We start from the raw sequence: 27,604 nt of genomic DNA on the forward strand, positions 1-27,604 counted from the left end.
ATGCTAGAGCACAAGTACGGGGGTCACCTGGTGTCCCGCAGGGCAGCCTGCACCATCCAGACAGCTTTCCGGCAGTACCAGCTCAGCAAGAACTTTGAGAAGATCCGCAACTCCCTGCTGGAGAGCCGCATGCCGCGCCGCATCTCTCTGAGGAAAGTCCGGGTCCAGAACTCGGAGAGCTTCTCTGCCGAGAAAGCCCTGGTGGAGGGCTACAACTTTGTGGGCATCCCTTTGGTGAGGTCCCCGTCTCTGCCAGCCACCATCAGTGGGGCGCTGACTGAGCTGGAGGACTCCTTCACAGAACAAGTTCAGTCCCTGGCCAAATCTATTGATGATGCCCTCAGCACTTGGAGCCTGAAGACCATGTGCTCGCTGCAAGATGGAGGCTCATACCAGATAAGGGAGACCTTCAGTGCTAGCTCAATGCAGCCAAGCCAAGACTTAGAAACTGAGCTGCAGGACAAGGAGAAGGAGGAAGGGCTTCTGCCAGATACCCTACCCAAGAGCAGCAGCACTCTCATGATGGCTTTTCGAGACGTCACGGTACAGATTGACAATCAAAACATCTCCGTCTCATCGTCTACCTCGGTGTCCATGGCAAACTGCCTCAGCAGCAGTGCCCAGGCTGAGCTCTCTCAAGCTACCAAGGCTGAAGAAAGCCCAGGAGAAGGGGAGGGAGAAGCCAGTGAACCGCCGGCTGCCGCAGAGAGCTTACCCGAGTCCAGAGCTCTCCAGAACAGCCACACTTTCACCGAGGTGAATGTCAGCACTAATGGCACAGGAGACAGCAGTTCTGAGCCTGGACAGATGGCAGTGCAGAAGCTCCAGTTTGATGCAAGAAACGAGACAGGGCAAAGCAAAGGCTCTGAGTCAGAGAACGCAGACAACTCAGAGCAGCTGAGCAGCAGCAGCACCTCCACTTCAGCCAAGTCAGCCTCTGAGGTGTCCTCGAAAGAAGCACTGCAGGCCATGATCCTCAGCCTCCCAAGGTACCACTGTGAGAACCCAGCTCTCTGCAAGTCCCCCACACTTTCCACAGACACCATGAGGAAGCGCCTGTACCGCATTGGGCTGAACCTCTTTAATATGTGAGTGAATCTTCTCTTTCATGTTTCCCAGCCTATTTCATGCCTCACATGAACAGGAGGTGGCAGGCTTTTGGTCTAAATCCATCTCCAGGGAAGTTCTTTCATATTCAAGGTTATGACCCTCTGGGTTGCATGCCCAGTTTTCTCCCTGAAGTCCCCCAAGTGCTCTTATCTTCTGCCCAACAGAGGAATAAGGCCACTGCCAATGCTCTCCTGAATTCTCAACCTGCAGTCCCAGTTGCTTTCCACTTGGCATCTCCAGCTGATCCTGGGATCTAGGCTCCTCCTCCACTCTGTTGGAAAGAACAAGCATAGCTGGGGATGTAAAACCAGCTATTACTTAGCATGGAGCATTTCCAACTAAAGAGAAAGAGAGGTAGAGCTGCTGAGTTTAGATAGCCCAGTGTGAGTGCTTTGGCTGTCATTTTCCTTCTGGTTTTTTGGGTAGATTTTCACCTGACAAAAGACCAGGTTTAGTCATCTCAGTCTCTCACACATCTGAGTCTGATATCCTATGAAAAGTCTGTAGGTGTGAAAGCAAAAGCAGAGCAACCCAGAGATTACTGTCAGAAGAGGTTAATTCAAAGGGTCACACACAGTCTATTTTGGATTGCCAGAAAGCAGCTGAGCTCTTATAAGGAGCTTTAGATTTGCTTATTGCCTTTCAGTGAGACTTTTCTCATCAAAGAAAGCCATAAGAAATACCTGGTTTTGCTCCATCATCACACTCGCATCTTATGCTGTCTTGGTTTCCATTTGAGTCCCCTGATTAAGGTGCTGGCAATTTATTACACCCTTACTAGAATAATGTTTTGCCACACATTAGTGTGTGCCTTTCAGTCAGAGGGAGGACTAAAGATCATGCAGTCCTAGGCAGAAGGTTTGCACAAACAAGGGGACAATGCACAGAATTTATGTATGTTTAGTATGGAGGCTGTGGACTCCAGGAGGTAGGAACCTGGAAGAGAGGTTTTTAGGTTTAGGCTCAGAGCACATCCAGAGCAGATGTATTTGGGACATCTGTTGGAGCAGATGTATTTGGGACTCTTATGGAATGGAGGAGGGCATTTTACTAGCACTGAGATCACACTGTGAACTCAGGGGTCCATATATATATAAATATATATATCAAAGTCAGGCTCTGGGCACACAGAGGTTTGCCTTATAAACACAAGCAGGCTGGAAGGAGAGAAGGTAAGACACCAGACACAGGGTTTGGTTATGATAGAGATAGTTCCAGGTCCACATAGATGTTCAGGTGTTTGTATTGGGATAGATGTCCTTCTGAGGGGGAATGTGGGGCTTACATCTCTGCTACTTAAGTGTTTCAGAATTGTCAGCAATGCTTGGCAGGAGTCCACCTACCCAAAGTACTTTCCTTTGGTTCCTGCACATTTGACATGAGCATTGATGTGAAGATAAAGCAGGAGTGAAAATGCTTTTTCCCAGCCATTCCTCCTCCCCCAGTCTGCCTGGCACACATTCATGTGACAGGTTAGCAGTGCATGGTCTGTTCTGGGGAAGCAGCTCTGCCATCCTCCTTCATTCAGTGACCTGGGTTCACTGCATCTTGCAGGTCCCTGTGGGATAGAAGTTTTACTGTGGAGCTCTGAAACAACTTGCTAGTCAGTCCTCCCCTGCTCCCTTGAAACTAGCTCCTGAAATAATGCTTGGTAACCTGTAAAGCTCAGTTTGCTTGTCAAAAATTTGGAGGAGGGAGGGATCCGACCTATTAGCTCTGGGAAATAAAGCCTGGTTTTTATTCTCTGAACAGGATCTGAGTGACATATGGCTCCCCTTGTGACACCACAGTGCACCTCCATCCAAAAAGCTGGGAAGGCCATTCAGCTTTCTGCTGTTATTTGCTTGCTGATTTCCCTGTCAGCTTCTAGCAAGGAGCCAGTCACCATTGCAGGGTTTGCAGTGTGGGCACCAACCCACAGGGCTTGGAGCAGAGGCCCCGCATGTGTGTGTGCACATCCTGTTTGCTGATGGCTTTCCTGGATCAAGAGCTGAGAGCCAGTGGCTGCTAGCAGCATCTGCCATAGTCTATCCAGCACTGCGTTTTCAGAAAGCAGAGCTCTGACTCGGAGCAGGCCCCTGGGAACACATGGATGCTGTGGTGCTGTGGCACTTTCCCCATCCCCACTCCAGAGTGAGGGGGTGGAATCCCTGGAACGGAGAGTGCTTCGTTCTGCAGCACTGCTGCGATAGCTCGGCGTGTGTGGGCAGCTGGCTGCGTGGGCAGAGGGAAAGCCAGCAGGACGTGAGGAATCCCGCAGCATTTGCTGCCTCTGCTTAAGACTCCTGCAACACTAAAGAAAATAGCAGGGACCAGGCTGAGGAGAGATGGAAGTGGAGTTGCCTGCTGCACACCTGGGTACAAGCAGCATATTGCAATACCTGGGATCCTCTGCTCAGTGGCAGAGATACTGTATTGCTATCAGGGGTTTGTCAGGAACAAATTGAATACCAGGAAAAAACTGATGAAAGACTGCTGTTAGTGGAAGAATAGTGTGTGCAAGGATATTTGATTTATAGTCTAGGAAGTGCAGGAGGGTTTTCACAGCTGGGCTATCTTATTCTACATCCTCTTGTGTCGTGTATGCCATCTCTACTGAAATCTGCGCATCCAGGCTGCTGTGAGCTGATTTTTCTGACCATATTCATCTCCCAGCTCCTCTGGAGTGAATCCAAAGCCAGTCCAGTGGCTGTGAACCACTATATCCATCTTCATGCTGTGAACACTATACTATCCCTTGCCAAATACCAAAGTGTGCAAGTGGAGTGCATTTTATGAATCTCAGTTGCTTAGCTTGACTTTATCCCTGACCTTATGACCTTTGCATTTAGCACAGAACTTTGCTTGCGCTCTTCTAAGCTGAACCAGGAGATTTGTGTGATAATACAGAAGGTGCATTGTTGCTTTTCCCTGAAGAAGGCCTGGGATTTTCAATATCAGATCTTGCAGCCCTCCTGTACATAAATTCAATAGGCTGACTTGTACTCCCAGCCACTCTCCCCAGGGATGCCACATTGCCCAGGATATTTTCTTTGTGACATTACAGACTAAGCAGAACTCTTTCAAGCTCATCTAATTTTTGCATACCCATGAGGTCCCTGTAAGGAGCAGGCCATTTTCCTGAATGCTGATCCCCTTATAGCTAGACATATGTTGCTCACCCACATCCTTCACCACCTGACAGTGTCACCGTCTGTGCCTGTGCGTATCATGCATTCACGTGCTCTGAGATGTCATCCTATCCATTCCTCACCCTAGGAAGCTGCCAGAGCAAACTCCTTGAGCCTTGACAAAGATCCCTGAATTTGGGTTAATGATGGAAATAGAGCATCCTTTCATGACGAAGCTGCCCTCTTGCCTCTTCCAACTCACCAGCTCAAGAGAACCAAATGAATGTGGAAATCTTCCTGGCATTGCACTTACTCCCCTCAACAAGAGTGTATCATGACAGACACCCTTCAGTGGGGCAGACAGAAATACGGAAAAAAAAACCTGCACAGTACACACTGATTCCTGCCTGTACTGTGGGGCAGGCCCCACACAGGCTCACAGCCACTTCCAGGATACATAGAAGCCTCCATGCTCATAGGAAACATGAGGAGAAAGCCTAACTTTCTTCAAACAGCACAGTGTCTGTGATGAACATGCATGGTATGAGAGAAATTTGTATGTTTAGGACAGAGGGACACACAAACACGTGCTTTTTGAGACACACACTGCCCCCAGGAGCTGCCTATGCAGGCACAGACACTGACACACCAAAAGCAGAAAATCACTCCCACGACCAGGCAGTCAGCCCCACTCAGCACCAGGCCTGTTCTCAGAGACATTCACAGGCACAGAGGGAGAAAAACCCTCTGTCTAGGAGCTTCAGGCAGCTCTCTCCCAGGTCTGACAAGGCATTCTCCAGGTGCCTGCTCTCATCCACCCACACAGAGAGAGATTTCTGCCTGAGGGGTAAATCAATAGCGAAGGGAAGAGCAACACAGCTAAGGCTGGGAGAAGTGGAAAAGATAAGCAAATCTGAGCATGGGATTTCTATCCAGGCAGCCAGCATCAGGCTCAGGTGAGGAAGGCAGAAAGTGCCTCTCAGCACTGAGCTCTAAAAAGCTGTGAAAAAGGGACTTATTTTTTTTTTAGAGAAAAAGTGCTCACCTTTGGTTATCCACCTTTGTGTCCTGAGTCTCATTTTCCCATGAACTGTGGCAGCAATGTCTCCAAAGTCTCTTCAAAGCCATGTTTTTCCTTTGTGTTTGTCTGCTTTATTGAAGGAGAAATCCCAGCCTTCCTAAATCAAAGGGTCATATGCCCCTGGTCTTTGGGGACTGCTCTCTCTGGGCTGCATTTGGAGCAGGTGAATGTGCTAATACTGCCTGTGCTGTCCACATGGGACACACAGTTAAATTATGTCCTCACAGGAACCTTAAACAAACCACACTGGGGCAGGGAGGATACAGGAGCCTTTGACTCTGAAGTAGACGAATGGCAGAGGAGAGTCACTGGCGAGGTCAGTATCAGGCAGCAGGATCCTTTGTGACAGTGTAATGGCACTTGTGATCTCCAGGTGACAGTAGGTGCTGCAAGTGGCACACCTTGGCATCCTTTTGTCCTCAGCTGCTACTTGGCAGGACTCCTTTTCCTTGCCCCCACCAATCCCATCCCTGCCACACACACGAACTCCTAGAAGCCAATGCATGTGCTGAGGGCTGCATTGCTGCAAGCCATCAGGTGAGCCAGAGGTAGCAATGCCTAAAAGGAATCATGCAAACTCACCATGTCTGTGTCCTTCCCTTTCAGAAACCCAGACAAAGGGATCCAGTTCCTGATCTCACGAGGCTTCATCCCTGACACTCCCATTGGGGTGGCACATTTCCTGCTCCAGAGGAAGGGTCTCAGCCGCCAGATGATTGGGGAGTTCCTGGGCAACAGCAAGAAGCAGTTCAACAGGGATGTCCTGGAGTAAGTGTGGAAACCTCTTCCACTTCTCCCTGCACTGTAAAGGAATTGCTATCCCACTATGCCCCTGGTTGCACCAGGAAAAACCCCATTCTCCTTGCCCCTCCATCCCCACTTTGCAGGAACTCCACCATTCCCACTCACTATCTGGTATCCCTCAATGCATTTCCCAGCAATGTTTCCCACTTAAATCATCAGCCCTTTCATTTGTATCTCTCCTCAGGGGCCCTATAACCATCTAGCAGAGGCTCAGCACCATTGACTGGCAGGTTTTGTTGCTGAGAAACTGTGGCTGGGGTCCCACCCCATACCAATAAAGCACCTCTGATGCTTTCTGGGAAGGACTAAGAGCCGCAGAGGAGGAAAATGTCTGCTCCTTGATATGAGACCAGCCAGAAGCAGCAAATGCTAGCTTCACACTTTTTTCTTTTCTGCCTAGTTTTGAGATGGGTGGCCTTTTCAGTTTGTCCAGCTGTCCTATGGGGATAATAAGAGGGAATTAATCCTGTTTGCCCTACTGAAGGGGCCTGAATAGTATCCTTTATTTTTATTCTCCCATTCTCCAAAATATTCTCTGTGTCACTTGAATTTTGCATTGATTTCTCTGGAGCTAAGCTAATCTGAAACCCTAAGTTCTATACACACACCACTTGAAAGTCTTGCAGGGAAAGACTGAGGGATGCCAGCTCAAAAACCAAATCTAAGCCCAAATTTAAACATTCATTCCTACTGCAGTTGCTACTGCTTATTGTTGCAGGTACCTGACTTTTTGTCCAGCCCTTTTTTTTAATATAGTGTACGAGTATTGATTTGGCCAGCACCGACACACGTGTTCTCTCCAGTCTCTTCATGCTGAGAGCTACAATTACAAGTAATTGCTTCTTTTTCTCCAGCAAGCAAGCTGTGGGCTGCTTCCCCTGACAGATACTTTGCTGAAGTCCAAGCCTAGTCCCTGCACAAACAGGCAATAGCAATAGGCTGACACTTCCTTGTAGTCCTAAATTTGGCATCATCCCTGCAAATGACCCTGTTCTTCTGTCTGACATGTGATGACAAACTCTGTGTCAGCAGCTCCTGGGGAGTCTTTATTGAAAATCTTAGAGTCTGCCTCCCAGTCTCAGTGCTGAGGAGCTGCTGTGTTACGTTTGCATGTCTTGTCTATGCCTGTTGCCAAAGGGCCATTAAAGCAGGTGGCCCTACTCTGTCATGCTCATTATTCTTAGTTTCCAGTGCACCTCTCAATGAAGCACTACAAATGTTTGATGAAGAAGTGACCCTGACATCATAACTGTGTTCAGCCTGAAGAAGAGCAGAGTCCTGTGAAATCTTATAGTGGGCACCTAAACGGGCCTACAGGAAAGTTGGGGAGGGACTTTTTACAAGGGCATGTAGCAATAAGACAAGGGATGATTGTTTCAAACTGGAAGAGGGTAGATGTAGGTTGGATAATGGGAAAAAAAATTTTTACCATGAGGGTGGTAAGGCACAGGAACAGACTGCCCAGGGAAACTGTGGATGCCTCCTCTTTGGAAGGCCACATTGGATGGGGCTTTGAGCAACCTGGTCTGGTGGGATGTGTCCCTTGCCCATACAGGGGTTTTGGAACTGGATGATCTTTATGGTCCCTTCCAACCCAAACTGTTCCATCATACTATGACTATATGACTCTGTTTACAGATGTAGAAAGCAAGGCTCAAAGATAGGAACTGAGGTGTTTGAGGTTGTGCACACATGGGCATATCCTGGACATGGACCGTGTGTACATGAGCATATATCAAGCAACTGAGTCTGATTTTGGGGTTCAAACCCGTGTCTGGTCTATCCAGGCAACAGATAATGTTCTTGCACTGACAATCTGTGCTGCCTTACCCTCTTCAATTTAAGCTTCTGATTCATCTTCTTTAAAGACACAGATAAAAGTAGACATATATACATAAATATATGCAAGATGTTCTAAAACAAGAAAGAAAAAATACACATATTCAGCTCATTGTAGCTGTGCTGTTTGCAGGTACTTTCACTCTCTTCCTGTGTCATTTCTGAGATTGGGGATAGCAATTGTTGGTGGTTTCTGCAAGCATATTTCCATCAAATGATTGTGAGAGCTGGCTGGGCAATGGCTGCCCACCCAGCAGTGTGACATGCATAAAAAAAAAGGCATTTTCAGGAGAAATTCTGGCCTGGTATTAACATCCTGGATATTTTTCCTTTCCATGCTTAAAGAGGTCTTGCAGTTTAGTATAGTGCTGGCATTTCCACTGCATTATTGCTCAAGGACTAGTCACAACTTCTGAGCTGTTTGTAGGGGAGAAAGACGTGGCTCAGAGACATTTTGGCATTTTAGAACTGTCTAAGAGCTAGTCTGGTTCTAATTCCCCATCCAACCCCAATCAAACTAGCTCAGGAACACTGGCACAGGTTGGGAGAAAGGGAGTCAGCCTACAAGGGCTGTCTTGTAGTCCCCACATCTACCTACACTTATCCGACCAATGTTAGGGTGCATGGTATTCCCTGGAGATCACTTGGCAAACGGGATTACTCCTACAGTAGCTTCTGTACAATTTGCCCAGTGCCACAGTCATTTATGTGGCCTGAATGGGCAGAAGAAGAACAATTTTGCCAAGAAGAAGCTAGTCCTGGCAAGCTCAAGTGAACAGGCAGGGTCGCCATGAGCAGGCAGTAATTGTTGGACAGGCTCTGACCACCTGCAGTGGAGCAAGCCTGTATGCAAGGGAAGATGTTTCTGCTCTTTCACATTCCAGACCTGGCCCTGCAGCCTTCCTGGCCCATCCTCTCCTTCCTGAAAACACTTTGAATTATTGATGCCACTTGCTGTGTTAGTTTAGCTTTCACGTGATGTGAAAACGTGTGTTAGAATTGTGTATTGTAAGCATTGCTTCTATTGTAGCCAGGCTGAATTAACCCAACAGCATGAATAAATAACAGGACAACTTTTAAAACATCTGCAAAAGTGTCAGTCATCCCTTTGGAGATGGGGCAGAGCTGTCCAGGTTGCAAACCCCAAGCTCATCTGTAGGCTCAGCCTTAAGTCTGTGAATTTTTCTTGGCTTCTATAGGTACTGAAGCTGTGCTGAGTGACAAACAAGCCAACCAGTGCCTGTCCCTGGAGTCATGCAAGAGAGCTCAGAAGTGCACAGTGGCATTTGGCACTGTGAAGATGGTCCCTCCTTGCTGTCTATCTAGTAAATGCAAAACTCTAGAAGGGTGTCATGCTGGTTGCAAAGCCTCTTATGTACATGAGCTGGGGGAGAGTAAGGGTAAGCACAGTATGAGGCTTGAGTACTTTGGTATTCTGTTTTGCCCTCCCACACCTACAATGTCTAGCACCTAAATGCCCTGAAATTTTAGTCTCCCTTCCACCTTCCTACATTATTTTTCAACCTACAAATGATCTTCTTGGGCACCAGAAAAGATACCTGGATACCTCACGGTAATTATACACACTAACCTGAGGAACAAGGGAGAGAGCAGGGAATTTTCAACAGTATCTGACTATAATTGGGACACATCCTTTGATAACTCCAAACTGCTCAGGCCTGTCTCTTTAGGCAGATGCAGTTTGTCATTTTATCATGCAGGAAAGACTTCCATCTTTAAAAGTAGGATTTATCTCATCTATTGTTAGCCACTACTAAGTTCAATGTCTTCTGCCATTTATGAATTGAAGAGACACAGGACCCTCAAGAGTGTTGATTTTCTCAATGTGTTAGTTTAGGCTGGACTCCTAGATTTTAGGCATTTTATGCTACAGGGGATTAATCCTGTCTGTAATCCATTTTGAGCATCCCACAGAACAACCACTGACTGTGATCCAGCATCCCACAATAAGATCCAGCCTCTTCTCCTGGGGATTTGCTTCCACAACCTGCTCTGTAGCCATCTGGGAGGAGTCACCGGGGACCTACCCAAGGGTTTCAGTGTCTACTGGTCCAGGAAATACAGCTGTAGTGAGGTAGCTTGGACCATTAAAGCAGTGAGCTGGTACTGAGCAGTATTTATCAAATCTTCTTGGCAAGTACCATAGAAAAATAATTTTGTTACTGTGAAAAAGTCAGGACAAAGGCATAAATGTGCATTTTTATTTTGCGACACATCATCATTTTTACATCCTTCCCTCATTCCTCACTTTTGTATTACATCTTCAGATATACTGTTTATTTCTTTTTGTGCACTCTTTGTTCTCTGCTTATTTGCTGCTTGTGCTCTCCTTCATTCATTTGTCTCTTTAGTTCATTCTTCCCTTCCACCTGCTTCTGACTCAGGAATTGCTTCCATTTGTAATTCCTTCATGAAGAAGATAGTGTGGGTGATGCCATGAATGGAGTTGCCTGTGCTGCTGGTACCGGGTGGTTTATGTTCAGTTTGTGGGGCTTGGAAATACAGACGAGGCTGCCCTGGTGCATGTGCTGTCAGAGGAGAAATGGGAAGAGATTCAAGCAGAGGAGACCTTGTGCTGAGTCAGGGGCTGGTTGGTGTTAGACTGTAAGTTGCTGTTAGGAACACTCTCCCTGTGGGTGAGCAGCTCTCCTGTCTGTCAAGCATACATTGTCTTCTCTTTCTCTCATGGGAAGGCAGGGAGGCAAAAGTTGCTCTTAGGAGTGCAAGTAGCCCAGCAAAGAGGCTCCCTCAAGGAAGTGTTAGATTCTTCTTGGACTGGCAGACTGAACTTGACAGGTTAGCCCAAAATACTCTCCCTTTTCTCACTGAGAACATAACAGAGGATCAATAAAGATTTGCATTACAGGAGGGTTTGAGCACCAGAGTGCTGCAGCTTGTGCTGTGAAGCAATAATGATGTGATGGAAAGAGGACAAAGGGAAAAATGTGTTAGGCAGTTCTGACCTCCTGCTGCAATCAGAGCTGTGGCACAGATCAAACTTGTGAACAAGAGCAGCTTTCCTATACCAGGCTTGCCAAGGCCAAACAAAGGTGCTGCTTGAACCTGCCCAGGTGCCCAGGGAAACAGTGGTATCCAGTGTCCGTGGGAGTGGAAGAGGAATGCTGGGCAGAGCCCACCCCTGCATGGCCAACATGCTTGGAGTGGGAACAGGTCTCCAGCTGGGAGGCAGCTCTGATGCAAGGCATGGTACACTAGGCAATTTCTCACTTAGGAAGGAGTGGATGCCCCGGTGGGTAGCCATGTGGGCTACCAACAACCCTGGGAATGCAAGCAAGTGCAATTTGACCCCAGGGAAAAAAAGGGCCATACACGTAGTGTAGCTTCCCTCAGAAAGGGAAGAGTGGTGTGGGCCATGGTATAAGTTATGGAGACTGCCCTGGCACAAGGGCATGGAGGGCAGGATTGGAATGTGTGCCCATGCCTGCTGGTGCAAAGGATCAGTGAATCCTGCTCACTTTTCTTTCTGTGACCCTCAGTTACCACGTGCCAGGCAGTCTCCTCACAAGGAGATGAGCTCTTCCTTTGCAGCCTACCCAAAGACAGCTTCATCTTCAGAAAGCTCACAGGATTAGGGAAGCTGAGAAGAGGGATGTTTTTAATTCATATCTTTGTGTGTCACAGTTTTAAACTTTCCACCTGGCTGCCTCCCCCTTTGCTCTCTTCCTTCCCTGAGCATGGGCTACAGGTTCATTACAGAAGCCTTTAGTTGCAGCCCAGTTCCTGCTGCATTGTCACCTGAGTGGAAAAGCTGGAAAATAGGTCATTATGCTTGGGCAAGCATATCCCAGCCCCACACTATACAGCTGCTTCCAGCCTTCACTGAATCCTTTTGCCACAAGGCTTTTTTTTTGCTGTGCTTAGCCCTGTGTTAAATCCTTGCAGCTCTGATGCCATTATGTCCACTTTCTTCTGGGGAGATGCCTAGAAGGCAGCATGGCCATTACAACTGAGCAAAATGATCAAACTAGGAGCACACCCTTTGGTCCTGGCAACTGGTTTGCAAATCTCTTGGTCTGTGATGTGCCTGTCTGCCAAGTGCCTCAGGACAGACCAAGCTCCCCATGTCTACAGGTGGCACAAGAACCCTCAAACTCCACCACCTTCTTTATGAGGCAGAGTGACAGCACCATTCCTGCTCACTTCAGGAACATGATCCAATCATCAAAAGTCCTATCCCTGCAGGTACTGGGCTAAATGCATCTCTGGATGCACTGTGAGTTCGGTTCACAGTGTTTGTTGCAAGCCTGTGCGGAGGAAGGAATTGAAACAGGAGGAGATTTTATTAGGTAATTACTCTGCTTTGTTATCCCTTGAGCCTCCTGGTGGTCCTGCAATAGGCATCTCAGAGGCGTTCTGCTGTTTGTGGAAAAATGAGCACAGTTTTGCTATACGCACATAAGCTGCTGGTTTATTCCTTGGATGCAGAGAGCCACCTCAGCTCAAACTTTGTCTCTTACATTGGCAAATCCAGTTCTAGGGAGAGACACCCCTCTCATCCATGTTCTTACACCACCCATTACATTGCAGTTCTGGAGGGTGATGAGATCAATGTACTTCTTGCAGTGTGCTTGCCAAGGTGTCCTATGTCAGCATCAAGCATCTGCCTCAGAAAGAAAAGACCTCACCCTGATTTCACAAAGTTGCATAGCTGAGAGCTCTGACATAGGCACCACAGTGCATTCAGAAAGTTAACAGGAGTCTTTAAAGGAGTTTGAGGTCAGGCAAGGCAGGAAAACCTGTAGCCACCCAAAGAGGAGCAGGAGCATAGCAGCCCCATGGCAGCCAAAAAGCTCTTTGGCTCTTTGAGTGGACTTTGCTGTGTAAAATTTGCTCACAAAAAGTAACAGACAGCTATGATTCACCATTTCTTCTGTCTGCCTAGTAACAGAAAGTTGCAATGGACCTGATGGATCCTCTAGGAGCTAGTGTTCAGGCCTTTGGTGTAGGCTTTGTCAAACAGATCAAATTCAAGCTTGGGCTAATGTTCTTCCTAACTTGCCCTTTCTGCCTGTTCAACTTTCCTCAGGAAGCGTGACAGAGGGACACCCTTCTTTGTGCTGAGAAACAAATGGACAGGAACTCCAGAAGTTCATCTTAAAATTTACAAATTAAACCTCTGTCTGCCAGTCCATGAAAGAAACTCTCAAAGGTGAAGCTGAGCATAACTCATGCAGCAATACCTGTTTTAGTTTGAAAAGAGCTGGAAACAGTTGCCGTGTCCTGCTTGTCCTAATAAAGGTTTAATGCTTTCTGTTTCAAGGGCACTGATACAGAATTTATTATTTGAGATTTGTACCTGAAGAGGAGGACATGTTAGAACTGTGTGGAGGGAAGTGGAGGATAAGTGAGGAAACAAGGAAAAAAGATACATAATTTAATGCAGGTGGATTGGGGTGACCAGGGTGAACTCAGCAGGTCTCACTGGTGTCTGCAAGGACTTTACTTTCACATGTCTGGAAGCAGAGAGTAACAGCAAAATCATTGGGGTCAATGCTGAGAAATATCACACACTGGAAAGGATTAAAAAATAGTAAGAAAAGTCCAACTACAGAGGAGGTTGCAGCTGTGAACACAGTAGCATCTAACCAGAGAAAAACTATTTTTACTATCAAAGACAAATTCTGAAAAGCATAATGCCTTGATGTCAACCCAAGGGATGTGTGAGTATAACTATGAAAAAATAAAAATAACAAAGGAAAGAGTCCAGTGGAGGAGGTTTTGGCTATTGCCTGAAAAAAATTGTGTTTCTACACTCCATTGCTTGGTGAGGAAATAAAAATTCTACGCAAGATTTCCTATGAGAGTAGCCCCATTCATTCTGTGCTCCTCTCCAGTTGTTCCTACATTTTGATTATATGGAGTTTGTGCAGGGAAAGAACTCAAATTTCCTAGTTGAGGTTGTATCAACTCCAGCCTTAGAAGATCCTGAACACTCTCTGTTCTGCCAGAGCTCTGTGGGTGTCATCCCAGTTAAGCAATGGTATTTCAACTCTTGAATCAATAGGGCAATGGAGGAATGGAGAGACATCTATCAGCATTTGAACCCTGTCCCTCACTCATTTGAAATATCGTGCAAGCGATTTTAATTCTAGTAAGACTGCACATGGCATCAGCAGCCAAGCTCACAAAACACTTCCCAATAGCCTACAGCAAACTGCAGCATGATAGAAAAGACCAACAGACACCAAGACATTTTATCACAGAAAGGAAGAAGAAACTCTTTATGATTATGATGACAGCACATCCCTTTATTAGTAGAGGTTTTTTTGGCAACATTTCCAGTTAATCCTAGGAAATAGAAGGATCCAGAGGAAACCTAAACCTCCCCCTCTATTTTCTGTATATCACCCCTCATGTAAAACCAGGCAACCTGTTTGTGGGAAAATTTCCTCCCAGCCTTAACTTTGGGATCAAGTTCTCCTTTACAATGTGAGAAAGCAAAGAAAATACAATAAAGTGGATGAAATAAAGGGGGCAAGGAGGCTAGAATGAGCAGCCAAGGTATATAGAAGCAGAAAATATGAAGTATTTGAACTTTTAATACATTTGTAATGTCAAGGTGGTGCCCTGTGACTGGAGATTAGCAAATTAGTGACTTTGTATTTAAGGGTGGCTTAAAGAATATGGGAATTTGGAACTTGTGAATTTCTTCATCTGCCAGATAGCTTTGGTAATTTGTTTGTGGGAAAGAACAATGGCAGACAGGCAGACAGGAAGGTAAATGGTACATACCAAAGCTCATGGAGAGTAGATTAATTCAGTGTCTGTCTTTGTTAAAATAACTGGTTTTCTAGACAAGGGACATGCAAAAGGTAATTCTAGACTTCAGCAAAGCATTTGACATGAGAAATTGTTAGCTGAGAGTGGAAGAGAGAGAAATTAGCAGCAGAATCATAAACAGGGGAGAGAATTGACTGAGACAGACATTAGTGCCTACATATTCTGCTGAAATGGGTAGTTGGGCCTAAGGGAGTTTATAAGCAGAGTTTTCTGAGTCTTTTGATTAATACTTGCAGTAATGACCTGGACACAAAAGGTAGGACTATGCTAACCAAATGTGCTGCAGCCACATGGGGAAAGTGTTCTTATTTCAAATGACCAAAATATCATGCAGTAAGAATAAGAACCAGATTATTTGACTGATATAGAATGTAAGAACTGTAATAATTTGTTTTGCAGTCTTAACAGTATGACTTTTATAATCTGAGAATACTTAAGTTGGAAAAAAGAGAGGTGGCATCCCCTTCTTTGGGTATCTGAATTGGCTATGAATTACCAGTTGCAGTGCATCACTCTGAAATGAAAAGTGATGGCAGATGGATGAAGTGAAGGATTTCCAGCAGATGACAGTGAAGTATGGCACTGAAATATAGTGGAAATGGAAAAGATTGTGTGAAATGGTGTAGAGATGTATAAAACAAATAGAGGTTCTAACAGACTGGATTGCTGGGGACTCCAGGTGTTTGACAACATGGGAGGTTTTATCCAGCCTTGGTATTACAAGCCAGGTGATGTTGCAGTATTATTTCTGTGCAGCAGCTTCTATTTCCTATTTTCTCTGAAACAGCTTGGGAAAGAGAAAGGTAAAGGGGAAAGGGAGGAGGATGGGAAGAAAAAGGGAAAGCAAAAGGGAAAGCAAAAGGGAAAGGCAAAGGCAAAGGCAAAGGCAAAGGGGAAAGAAAGGGAAAAGGGGAAAGGGAAAAGGGAAGAGGAAAAGGGAGAGAGGGGGGTGAGTGGAGGTAAGGGGAGGCAAGAAGAAAATGAAAAGGGGAAAAAGAAAATAGAGAAGGAAAAGGGGAAAGGAAAAGAAAATAGGCAAAGGGGAAAAGGGAACAAAAAGTTAACAGGAAAAGAGAAAAGGAATAGGGAAATGAAGGGAAAAGGGAAAGGAAATGAAATATGAGATTGATAGCATGTAACAGCATATGATATATATCACGGTGAAAAATTGCTCACCTGCTGTGGAATGCAGGAATCATTTGTCTGAAATTACTGCACATTTATGTATGATCTGGGCAGCTGTAGTCATTTCTTAGAGCCTCTCCCATGGATTTCTCTGAGTGTCCGAGTCTTGGCACTTTAGTGAAGGAGGCTTCCTGATGAACTCTGTGGGAGGAGGTACTGATGTCTGATGGCTGTGTCCCCCTCCCACAGCTGCGTGGTGGACGAGATGGACTTCTCAGGCATGGAGCTGGATGAAGCTCTGCGGAAATTCCAGGCCCACATCCGCGTGCAGGGGGAGGCCCAGAAGGTTGAGCGGCTAATTGAGGCTTTCAGGTAAGAGAAGGAGCCCTGCAGCCCCACTGCTGCAACCAGGTGGATGGAGAGAGCACACTCAAGGCAGAAAAGATGCAGCAGCCGTAGAGTGAATGGCCAGGGGCCTCCTTTCCAAAGAAGGTGACCGAGGAGTGGCTTCTGAAGCACAGAGCCCTCTGCACAGCTGCTGCAGCAGAGCCATGTTTCTGTCAGATGATCCGTGGCATGAAGGACACAAAGGGCCAGAGAGGACAGTCCTGTCACCTCTGCTAGCAAAGGGACTTGCTGTTCATTGGTGATTCACAGGAAGAGTAGCACTGGGGCTTGCAGGGGTGCTGGGTTCTTCCTTTGGTGTATCCAGAGGAGTCCTTTGCCCTTAGCAAGGTGGGCTGGAGTAGACACCTCCTATATTACCCTTACATACTGACACCAGCCTGAGTAGTCCTTTCTAATCTCACTTGCTCTTTTGGCTCCCAAGGACAAGAAGACTTGAGTTTCAGTGGCCTAGGTAAATTTGCATTCAGAAGAACTGCCAGCTCCTTCTCGTTTGTGGGTGAAGTGAAAGTAGGAATTTGAGCCACTTCTGATTAAAAATAGATTGCCCACCTAGGAGGAGGGGACTTGCTCCCATGTTCCATTTTAAATGTGTGCATCCTTCCCTCTGCAGCCAGAGGTACTGCATGTGTAACCCAGATGTGGTCCAGCAGTTTCACAACCCAGACACCATCTTCATCTTGGCCTTTGCAATCATCCTCCTCAATACGGACATGTACAGTCCCAACATCAAGCCTGACAGGAAGATGATGCTGGAGGACTTCATTCGCAATCTGAGAGGTGAGGGTCCTGCTTTGATTTTTTTTTGCCCTCTTGCTGCTCTAAATTCTGCCTAGGTGAAGGCAGCAAAAGCCTAGTAGCGCTGCCTTTCTTCAGGGCTGCTGCTCCCCCTGAGCCAGACATGGAGATGCCTTTTGAGGTGTATTCCAGGATGCTGGGGAAAGGAAAAATCTAAGATTTGTCTTCTGTAGAAAGCTGCCCAGCCTTCTAAGATACCAACCATTTTCCTTGAGAGACGATTTCATCTTTTAATAGATCTCAGTGCTTGCAAGCAGTCCATTGTGTCATATTTTCCTTTAGTTCAGCTCCCTCCTTCTTAGACCCTGCTGTATTATGCTAAACAAGCCCTTCACCTCCTTGCTACTTTGAATATATGAACACATTTTCCTTCCATTCAGTCTAAATATTCCCCTTCTGAAATGCTTGTAATTACTTACAGTAACTGTATGCCTGACAGAGTTCATGCATAAATTACCTCTGCGATTTCTGATACATCAGTTTCCCAAATAAATTTTCTTCTGTTTTTCAAGGTCAGTCTTTCTCATCTTGGTAATGGGTTGGTAAAAGCACTTTTTCAGATGTGGTCACAACCTACTCATACATAGAGCCACTGCCTCCTCCCTGTTTTTCAGCTAATGCAGCTAAGTATTGTTTGGCCTTTTTGACATTATGTCTAGACAAATTCTTGCCTAATTTTCCTGTCATGTTCACTCCTAGGTAAGCCTAGGTCACCAACTTTATAAGTGCCTCAAATATTGCACATCTACCATTCAGATGAAGCTCCTTCAAAGTCTAGAATTTGAACTTTTGTGTATTCCTTCTACTTGTTTCTTTGTCCTGACTGCTGTTTCAGAAAGTGTCATCTTAGCCTCCCACACCTTCCCCAATTTGTTATCCACTTCTAACTGGTATAAGGTGACACTGAGGCCCTCTTTCAAGTTATTTCCTGAGATACTGAATGAGGCTGATAGCTGCCATCATTCTATTTGGTATCACAGCTCATAGCACTAACTTTAAGGGGTTTTTATGCTAACTTACACTTAGACTTGCTTGAAAATCTGCCAGTTCAAGTCACAGTGATTTCAGCCAACATGAGCATCACCCACTTTCCATCTGTAACAGGAGTGAGTGAATGTCACCCCATTACAGACAAGGGGAGACAGTTCATTCCACACTCACCTGCAGGTCAGTGTCCACGTCAGTAGCTTCACCAGCCTGTGATTTTTTCTGAAAAAAAGACACCCAGCCTATGTTTGCAAGGTCATAGATAAGGAAGCCAGGAGATAACAATGCCTCTCTATTCCTCAGAAGTTCTTCACCTGCATCACTCAGTACCTCTCAGGCCAGGGATCTAGAGGGAAAGTAGGGAAAATCAATATGAAATGACTGAAGGAATTCCATTCAGAGGAAAGACTGGCAGTTTAATTTGTGGTGTATGGCTCAGGGAAGGGTGAAAGAAAACTTTTCTGCCAGGCTCAGACAGCAAAATTTAGAGAGTTAGTTAAGGAGCTGTAAAAGAGGAAAGGGACAGGGTCAAGATAGAGTTATCACAGACAAAGGAATGGGAAAGTATTACTCCTAGGAGACATCACAGAAGGAAAACAGTGGAGGCCACCAAGCAAACAGGAAAGCTGATGCTTGCATTGGCAGGAGGAGCAGCTGGATCCCATTATAGGTCTTTTCCACATCTAGCACTTCTGATTATATGAAATCAATGCAGGGATTGCTGCTGAGTGGCCCAAGATATATGAATGTTAAATTGTGACTATAAAACCTTAGGGAACACATGGAAAGGAGCCACCATGCAGAGCAAAGGAGTAATGAAATCTTCTGCATTGGCCTTAGAGATGTCAGTCTCTCGTGCTGGCACACTGGGTGTGTTAGAGCAAAAAAGAAGACAGCCTAAAGCAAAGTAGTGCTCTTTCCCTTCAGCTTTCCCAGCACTGCACAGTGCAGAGACAGTAGCTGCCTGTCAGGGACCATCAGCTCTTCCCTTTTCTTTTCCCTCTGCCTAGCCTGCCCAACGTTTTTGTGTTTGACAGGGGTGGATGATGGTGCTGACATCCCACGGGACCTGGTGGTGGGGATCTATGAGAGGATACAGCAGAAAGAGCTCAAATCCAATGAGGACCATGTGACTTACGTCACCAAAGTGGAGAAGTCCATAGTTGGAATGAAAACGGTGAGCAGCCATAATCCCTCTGTCACCCACTCGACCCTTTCACCCCCACCTCCCTTGCTGGTCCTCTTTTCTGCCTTTTTCCTCCTACGCATCCTCTGAAATACTTTCCTTACTTGTCTTGATTAATTCACTCCTTATTCTCCAAATACCTTTTTCCTTGCTATCTATCTCATTCGCTCCTAATTTTGGAGGGGATCTCATTGGTCAGAGTTTACAGTATTTGATGCATTAACTATTTTCCCAAGAATCTTATTGCAGGTCCTGCCTGCCAGTGTTCAGTGAAAGCCCTGCAGTGTTGCAAACTTTCAGGCCTTGCAAGGGTGTAGGAAACTGAACACAAAGTGACAGAAAACAGTTTCATCCATCTGTCTCTAATGAGTTCCCTGAAGATTGCTGGGGTTGAGAGACCCTCAAATGCAGAGAGGGCTTCTTTAGCAGTAATGAATCTAGAATTCAACACATACATCACCCAAAATGAGGAGAATAATTTCTCAAAGCCTGGGAAATTTGCAGATGTCCAGTGAGGTGAAAGAGGAGGAACTCAGTGGCTGGATGCCAGACGTATATAAGACAGGATGGGTGAGCAAGAGAGTTGCCTATAGCCTGTCCTCTGATTTATCGAGATAGGAGAGGCATAGCTGTTATTGCACCAGCAGGAAAAGTGTTGGTAAGGAGTGGTGTTGAGGAGATGAATTCAGTGGGCAGAACGGGTTTATCCTACTGTCACTGGGCAGGATCATGAAGGTTGATGGTGGGAGGAGACCCACAGTGTCACCTCCCTCAGCTCCTGTATACTCCTTTGGGTCTTCTGCAGGTTCTGTCCGTTCCCCATCGCCGGCTGGTCTGCTGTAGCCGCTTGTACGAAGTGACTGATGTGAACAAAATGCAGAAGCAGGCAGCTCACCAGAGGGAAGTTTTTCTCTTCAATGACCTGCTGGTGGTGAGTGTGCCCTGGCAATTAGGCACCGCAGTGATAAAACTCACCCAGATTTCTATTAAGACATCTAAACTCAGTCGACAACATCCATTTCTTCCATGTCCTAAGGAGAGACCATCTCCTGATCCATCAGCACAGCTCCACTCTTAAAAACCTACTAAATCTAAAACTCCTCTAACCCTTGAAAAACTCGCTGTCACATCCCACAGCCACCCAAGCAGTGTCACTGCTCTCTCGTATGCCTTTGCCAGGTGGAAGATTGGTTTCATGAAAGGGAGATTCATTTCTTTGCCTGTTTGTGCTGTAGTAGAAAGAGCCCTCCTATACACTTTAAATCTTTCCTGTCAGACACTTTAAAACCATGGCCTTCTAACATTGCAAAAGTGGTAGGAGAGTAGATATTACTTAATGGAGCCCCAAATGTGTACAGTACTTTTAGAAGTGTCCTGCCCCAGCAACCTTGCAACTGAGTTCAGACAGATACCAGGAAAGTCAGAGATATATGCTGAAACTGGAAGGATGCCAAACAAGATGGAAGTCCTGCTGAATTTAATGGCAAAATGAAACAGTGGATGTTGCAAATATAAGGCTGAAACCATACCCTTTTGTAGGAGCAGAGGACAAGAGAGCTTTCCCTACCTATACGTCTGCACCCCTTCGTACAGTTGTGAACATGGGGAGAGGCTCTACTCCTTGCTATCCCTCTACTACATTGAATAAATCCTATCCATAAAAACTAGTGCTGAGGGAGTGAAAGCAGTGAAGCACTCACGTATGCCTCTTGTTCTCTACTCTAAGGTGTTTCTGACAGACTTCACCTTTTGATCTTGCCCTCACTGAAAAGAATTACCCTTGTGAAGTCAGAAATGTGGGCTTTGGGAAGCCAGCACTCCTGGGAGACAGAGAACGAAGTGGGCCCCAGGGCTGCACATCCAGAATTTCAGAAATGTTGCTAGAAGTGCAGCATGCCAGGCAGCTTTCTGGGCAAAGAGCCTGTCAGTAACCAAGTGTTACTCTCAGAGCTTGCAAAAAGCTTTTTTGCTTTGAGCAGTTTGCATTGTTCTTGCCTCACTGTTCCCCTGAGATGCCTGCCCAATGATGCATCTTTCCCTCCAACAGATCCTCAAGCTTTGCCCCAAGAAGAAAAGCTCCTCAACGTACACATTTTGCAAGTCGGTGGGCTTGCTAGGGATGCAGTTCCATCTCTTTGAGAACGAATGTAAGTCCATTGCTCCTTGGTTGCCTGGAGGGGTTTGGCAGGGAAAAGAAAGGGGGCTGTGTCATTCAGTTTTAAGTTTGCTTCAGGACATTCCATCAGGGTTAAAAGTGGAGGAGAAAAAAACTGAGGATTGGTGCTGAGGAGACCACTGGGCAGATAAGGTGTGATAAGAGGGTCCTTTTACCCCTTTCTAGATTTGAGCACCTGCAGGAAGGCTGAACTTAAGCTCATTCAAGGGTCTGGCTAGTCATGGTGGCAGACAGAGCACTAGTGGGGAGGAATGGGGGAATCAGTCCCCAGATATATCTCACTGAGCAATAAGGAGCCAACTGTAGGTGGAGAACCTCATTGGCAAGACTTCTGCTGCCAGCTTTAGCCCCTCTCCTCTCATGCCCAAAGTCACAACTCCCACCTCTACCTTAGACACTGATAAAGGCTCAGGTGCTGCTGCCATCTCCCTGAACTCTGCCACACTGTGCCTTGCTGAAAGCTTCCCAAGACAGAAGCAGAGCCCTTGGAACAGCACCCACTGAAGCATGGCAAGAGGCCAGCCCTCACCAGATTGACCTTGATGGTCTGGGAATAAAGCTATGATATGTCATGACCGAGGCTGGTTGTGTTGTGGAGGAGTTCCAGAAACAGGCAGGCTTCCTGGTGCAGGCAGAGAGGCTTCACACCAGTCCCAGGAAAGCATGGCTGGTAGCGACTGGGGTTTTTGTGAGCACCTGCAGAATATGCTGCAAGGAAGGAGGACTGTAGCAGAACTGCTCTACTAAGTATTTTATATCCTCCCTCTATTGGCAGCATGAGTCACTCTTTCAATACCGTACCCTCTACAGCATGCTGAGGCTTGCACATCCCTATATGTACAAAAGAATCATTCATAATTGAGCATCCCCAGGAGGTACCATCAGAGCTGTGATCAGCTTTCAGGGGTATCATGGTTATTCCAGGAGTGCCCAAGGGTCCTCTGGCAAAGACATCCTATTGTGTATCCCCTGCAGAGACAGAAAAGGGGGTGTCCTAAAGAGCTTGTGATCTAAACAGATGAGACAGACACAGGGTGCAAAAGGGGGCCTGGGACACAAATGGGGAGAGCTGAGGGCTGTCAGTAAATAATAGGTTGCTCTTTTGTCTTGTTTGCTAAAGACTGATAAAGGAACAGAGTGGGGAAGGCAGGCAGATGCAGCAGCAGTGGAGGAGAAGAGAAAGCAGAACAGGGGAAGAGAGAAATTAAAGGTAGATAAAGGTGAAAGAGAAGGAGAAAAAAGACTGAGAAAAAGATAAAGATCAGTCATGTGTAGCAAGTTCTCTGCATACTCTCATTGTGCTGCTTCTGTTGGCTGAATTGCCCGGTACCACCTCCTTGCACCCAACCTGATCTTTATAGCACAAGCCCTTTTGTAGTGATATTTTCACTCTCTGGGGAGGTCCTTTTATTTACATTCTCATGCATTTTGCCTGTTGGAGAGTACAAAGGGGAGGCCTACAAACCCACATTGTTCTTCTTTACCATTCTCTCTGCACAACACAATGTGCTTTCTACCCATGCTGTGCTAGCACCCCTGCCACGTTCTCTGCTGATGAAAGTAGAGACTGGGGAGAAGTCCTGCCACTGTGGATGTTAATGGCTGTTCTGGTTTTGAGTCCAGGAGCCAACCTCTCCTGATGCATCTCCCACAGAAGAAAAAAAGATTGTTGGCCTCTCATATATACTGTTTACTCCACAGTCCTCCTACGTGTGTGCTTAGGTCCCCAGAGCCAATGTTGCACTAAGTGTATGTAAGAGCTAAAGTGTTCTGGGTTTGGCAGTCCTGTAGTGCTGGAGACTCTTGCCTGCTGATGCATCTTGGCCATTCTGTTCCCTTAGAGGGCTGCAATGCTGCAGGTTCCTACAGTCTGCAGTATGACAAAGTCAGGGTGTGACAATCCTTTGAACTGATGTTGGAAACTCTCTGTCCTGCAAAAATACCAAAGCAGCCAACCACTCCAGCAAGAATGCTTAATATCCCTTTCTTTTGTTGACACACTTTCTTTACAGATTACCCCCATGGCATCACACTGGTGACTCCAGTTTCGGGCTCAGAGAAGAAACAGGTACTACATTTCTGTGCTCTGGGTGCTGAGGAAATGCAGAAGTTTGTGGAAGATCTGAAAGAATCAATAGCAGAAGTGACAGAGCTGGAGCAGATACGAATTGAGTGTAAGGGCCTCTAACACAATTCACACTCCCATGCCATCTCATTGCATGTGTCTGCAAGGGACAAAGGGTAAAGGAAACAGGTTCTTCAGGAATAGGAGGAAAGAAGATCAGCAGCAAAAATCTGCACAGGATTGTTCTTGTATTCACCTATAGGGTGAAAAAGCAGTCAGGCTCTGTGACTGCCCACCAGCAGGAGAAATGGAAGAACTTAACTGCTTTTGATGCTTATCAAACAGGGTGTATGATACAGTGGCCTGGAATAGTGAAGCTTAGACTGTCAGACCCAGAAGACTCTTCTCCATCCCATACTCTGACTATGCATATATGATCTGTAGATAGCTGGGAAGTACAGAACAGGTCTGATAGCCTTAGTAGAGTTGTCCTTCACTCCAGGAATATCTAGGGAACAAGCAGTGTATAGTATACTGTGTCCCTCTCTGACCTGTCTTACACAGATCAGATGTCCATGTAGTCTTTGATGGCTTTTCAATATATAAACTTATGTGCAATATATAAACTTATGTGTCAAAGTAGCTCATCATCAGTGGTCCCTTCCTGTGCAGCAATAACCTATTCTGTATAAATGCAGGTCATACGTAGAAGGTCGTGTGGAAATATACAGGTTCCTGTACATATCACATCCTCTCCAACTTGTTTGGGTTTTTTTTCTCCTTTGGCTGTTACTCCCTCCCTTCATTCTTGACACTTTCTTGTAATTTTCTTGCATTTGTTCTCCTTGCTGACTTCCCACATTGGTCCTTCAATATGCTGGTGTACTTCCCTCCATTCCTCTCCTCATTAATTGTCATATGTATGTCTTGCAGGGGAGCTGGAGAAACAGCAAGGGACAAAGACTCTCTCATTAAGGACCAATGGAGCCCAGATGGATCTGCAGTCTAAGCAAGGCTCTCCAACAAGTAAGAGGACATCCAACTTCTCTTGGTCAATCAGTGTTGCCTTTGCAAGTGTGTTCTTATTAATTCCTGTGATAATAACTGCAAGAGAGAAAAAAAGAAAAGAAAAGAAAAGAAAAGAAAAGAAAAGAAAAGAAAAGAAAAGAAAAGAAAAGAAAAGAAAAGAAAAGAAAAGAAAAGAAAAGAAAAATCAGCTTTGCATCTTTTAGCCTTGAGCAAATAGGGGAAATATGAGGACATATGCATCTCCAGATACCCTAGAAAAGCCATTAAGTCTCATTACCCAGACTGTAGCTATAGCATCTGGCAAGGGGATGTTACTGGTGGAAAAAAGGCAACTTCTGGAGAATCTGGCCCACTTTTTCTTGCCTGATCTGATGCTACACAATAACTGCACTATCATCTTCCTCCAGCCTCTTCACCTATACCTTGGACCAGCCTGTGTAGCAAAGGCTTTGTGTCCATTCATGGCTTGGCTTGTATGCCAGCAAAAATCAAGTGCAGAGGTGAGTGGATGCCAATTCACCAGAATGTAACTGAGCTCAAGACCTAAGAACAGGACCCCAAAGGTGTCTCCCCCTAACCCACTAAGCAGCTATCAGGTTGCAAGGGAGTCTGGAATTGTTCTTGCAGTAAGGGGTCTTATTTGTACCTGTACCTCTCCCTCTAGCTTTCCAGTACAGAGTATGAGGGCTAGCTCTTGACTAGAGATGCAGGCCCCCCGATTGAGATCTTTTGTTTTATTTCAAAGGCAAGAAGGATTTGGGGGAGAAGGTCTCGGACAGCACAGTGGAGGTAAGTAGAGTGCAGAGCAGCTGAGGTAAGTAATTCTTTCTCACTTCAGCTCTTCTCACATTCTCTGTTGTTTCTTTTCTCAGGTTTTAATCAATGCCTCCCCAGCCAGACTGACAATTTTACCAATTTCCAGAGATACAATTAAAAGTTACTGCTAGGACGGGTAATACAACTTTCAAATCCAAACTAAACTTCAAAGCATTTTCAATCCTTTTTTATAACTGTAACATCCCTCATGGACCAAGCTCCCAAACGCTGTAGACTAACCCACCCCACTGCTTACGGGGAGACGGAGAACCCCACTAAAGACTTCCCTGACATGCTAACTCCATGCAGCATCACATGCAAATTCCTCGCAGTCCAGCTTCCCTGCACAATCTCTGCAGCTCTGTCTCTCCACCCCCACTTGGAGGGGTTAAAGCATGGCCTTTGTGTACTGGAGACTTTCCCTAGAGCTTCACCTTCCTAGGTAGGGAGCTTGGCTGTCCTGTGTACATCTGTCTTTGCAGGGATGTCTAGCATCCAGTGGGTTGCCTGTTTCTTCACAGACACCCATACTCCCACTGCCTGTGAGGAAACAGGAAAACGAGATCTTTACACTGAAAAGCTTATCTACTACTTCCTACTCTCTCCCTGTCTGGAATATGTCTATTGTTCTGAATTTACCCTTTTCTGAAGTAGTTCTTTCCTCTCTTGTCACATTATATTTACTTGAAGAGTTCAGCTTCTCTGTGGGGAGTGGGTGCTGCTTCCTTTCCCTGAAGAGCACCCCATACCCCTGCAGACACCCCCTTTCTGGGGAAGGTGCCTCTCCCAGCCAGTTCCTGTTCCTGTTGGGAGGAGTGTTTCCTTGTGGAGAACTACTTCCTTGTATCCTAATGTCATTAGTACTTCATGGCCCAGCAACCAGTTTTTCCTAGGGGATGTTACACTGCCTGAAAAAATACTGATGCAAAATTCTTTCCTGCTGTGCAGTGAGTGAAAGCAACCCCCATGCTTGAGTAGGGACAGACTTTTCATCCTTGTCTCATCATGGTGGGAAGTTTGGCCACTCCACAGTTTCTCAATTGCTGGCACTGCTGCCCAACATGCCAGACCATCAGGACTGGTGTCCCACTGTCCCATCTACCCATCTGTACCCCTGCCTAACTGGAAGTGCCATGACAATTTGTAAGCACTTTTTCCTACCCAGGGTATGTCACTTGACTGACATTCTGTTTTGAACTGGCAACTTTGCTCTGGTTTGGGGTCTCCATTATCCCATATCCTCACCAGGAGGAACTGCAACTTCATCCATTATTCAGGAAGCACCATTTTCCTGCTGTGCTGCCTCCCTCTAGGGACATCCATTCCAGGCCAGCTTCTCCTTTTCAAACTGGACTCAGTGAGCTCCCTTATTTGATTCCATTATCAGCATCTCTCTGTGGGGACCCTTGTGACCTCCTGCTTCCCTTCCCCCTTTCAGCTTCCCAAGCAATATTCTGCCAGCAGAGGAACATTACCGTTTCTTTGAGATTATCTAATCTGCTGCCATTTCATCATGAATTTCTTTTATCATTGTATGAGCTAGATGGGCATTTTTTCTTTCTTTTTTCTTTCTTTGAAAATCATTTCCTTTCACTGACAAACCATCAAATGGATCAGAGGGAGCTGCCTTTTGCAAGAGTATGTCAGATTTCTGCTTTTTCCTTTGTAAACAGATTAGCCAGTCATGTGGCGTGCCTTCCTCCTCAGAAAGGCAGGGAGCTGGGAAAGGCTTGAGTTTCTCTGTCTCTCTCTGTCTCAGATTCAGCGACCGTCATTTTGCTGAAGCACACAACCTCGATTATCTGAAACCTTGCTGTCTGGTTCCCCTCTCCCTCATGCTGGTGGGGACCAGGGCATGACCTCCGAGGTCTGTTCACATGAAAATTCACGGAGGCTTCCACATGTAGAGCTGGCTTGCGTTCCCCGTGCCATTTTGATAATTAAAGATGCACTCCATTTGGGAATGCATCTTGAACGTGATGGAAAGGACAGGGGCACTTAGGCCTGGATGGGGAAGACGGGGCTACTGAGGGGGGCTTTTCAGCCAGGAGTGTTACCTATTCTTTTTTATTTTTATGCAGTGGGAGAGGGTTTTGTGCATGTGAGGGGTCAGGGCAGCCAGTAGCAGCAGATGGGATGAGTCTTGTAACATTTAATGCTTCTTTGGCTGTTTCTAAACTAGGTGTCAATTCACAACAGGCTTCAAACGTACCAGCACAACTCCGCCCTGGGGCCCGAGAGTGGAATGCAG

At 46.1% G+C, this 27,604-nt stretch overlaps 1 protein-coding gene across 1 annotated transcript; it reads left to right on the forward strand.

Moving 5' to 3' along the window:
• Nucleotides 1-27,604, forward strand: IQSEC3 (IQ motif and Sec7 domain 3). The gene is made up of 12 exons (XM_008495691.2): nucleotides 1-1,088; nucleotides 5,908-6,069; nucleotides 16,141-16,263; nucleotides 16,910-17,076; nucleotides 19,119-19,258; nucleotides 20,073-20,198; nucleotides 21,315-21,414; nucleotides 23,456-23,617; nucleotides 24,442-24,534; nucleotides 25,283-25,326; nucleotides 25,410-25,489; nucleotides 27,536-27,604. The coding sequence occupies exons 1-11, from the start codon at nucleotides 1-3 to the stop codon at nucleotides 25,482-25,484; spliced, it is 2,280 nt and encodes a 759-aa protein (XP_008493913.1). The 3' UTR covers nucleotides 25,485-25,489; nucleotides 27,536-27,604.

Source organism: Calypte anna, chromosome 1 (genome assembly GCF_003957555.1).
Source record: "Calypte anna isolate BGI_N300 chromosome 1, bCalAnn1_v1.p, whole genome shotgun sequence".
NCBI classification, from domain to species: domain Eukaryota; kingdom Metazoa; phylum Chordata; class Aves; order Apodiformes; family Trochilidae; genus Calypte; species Calypte anna.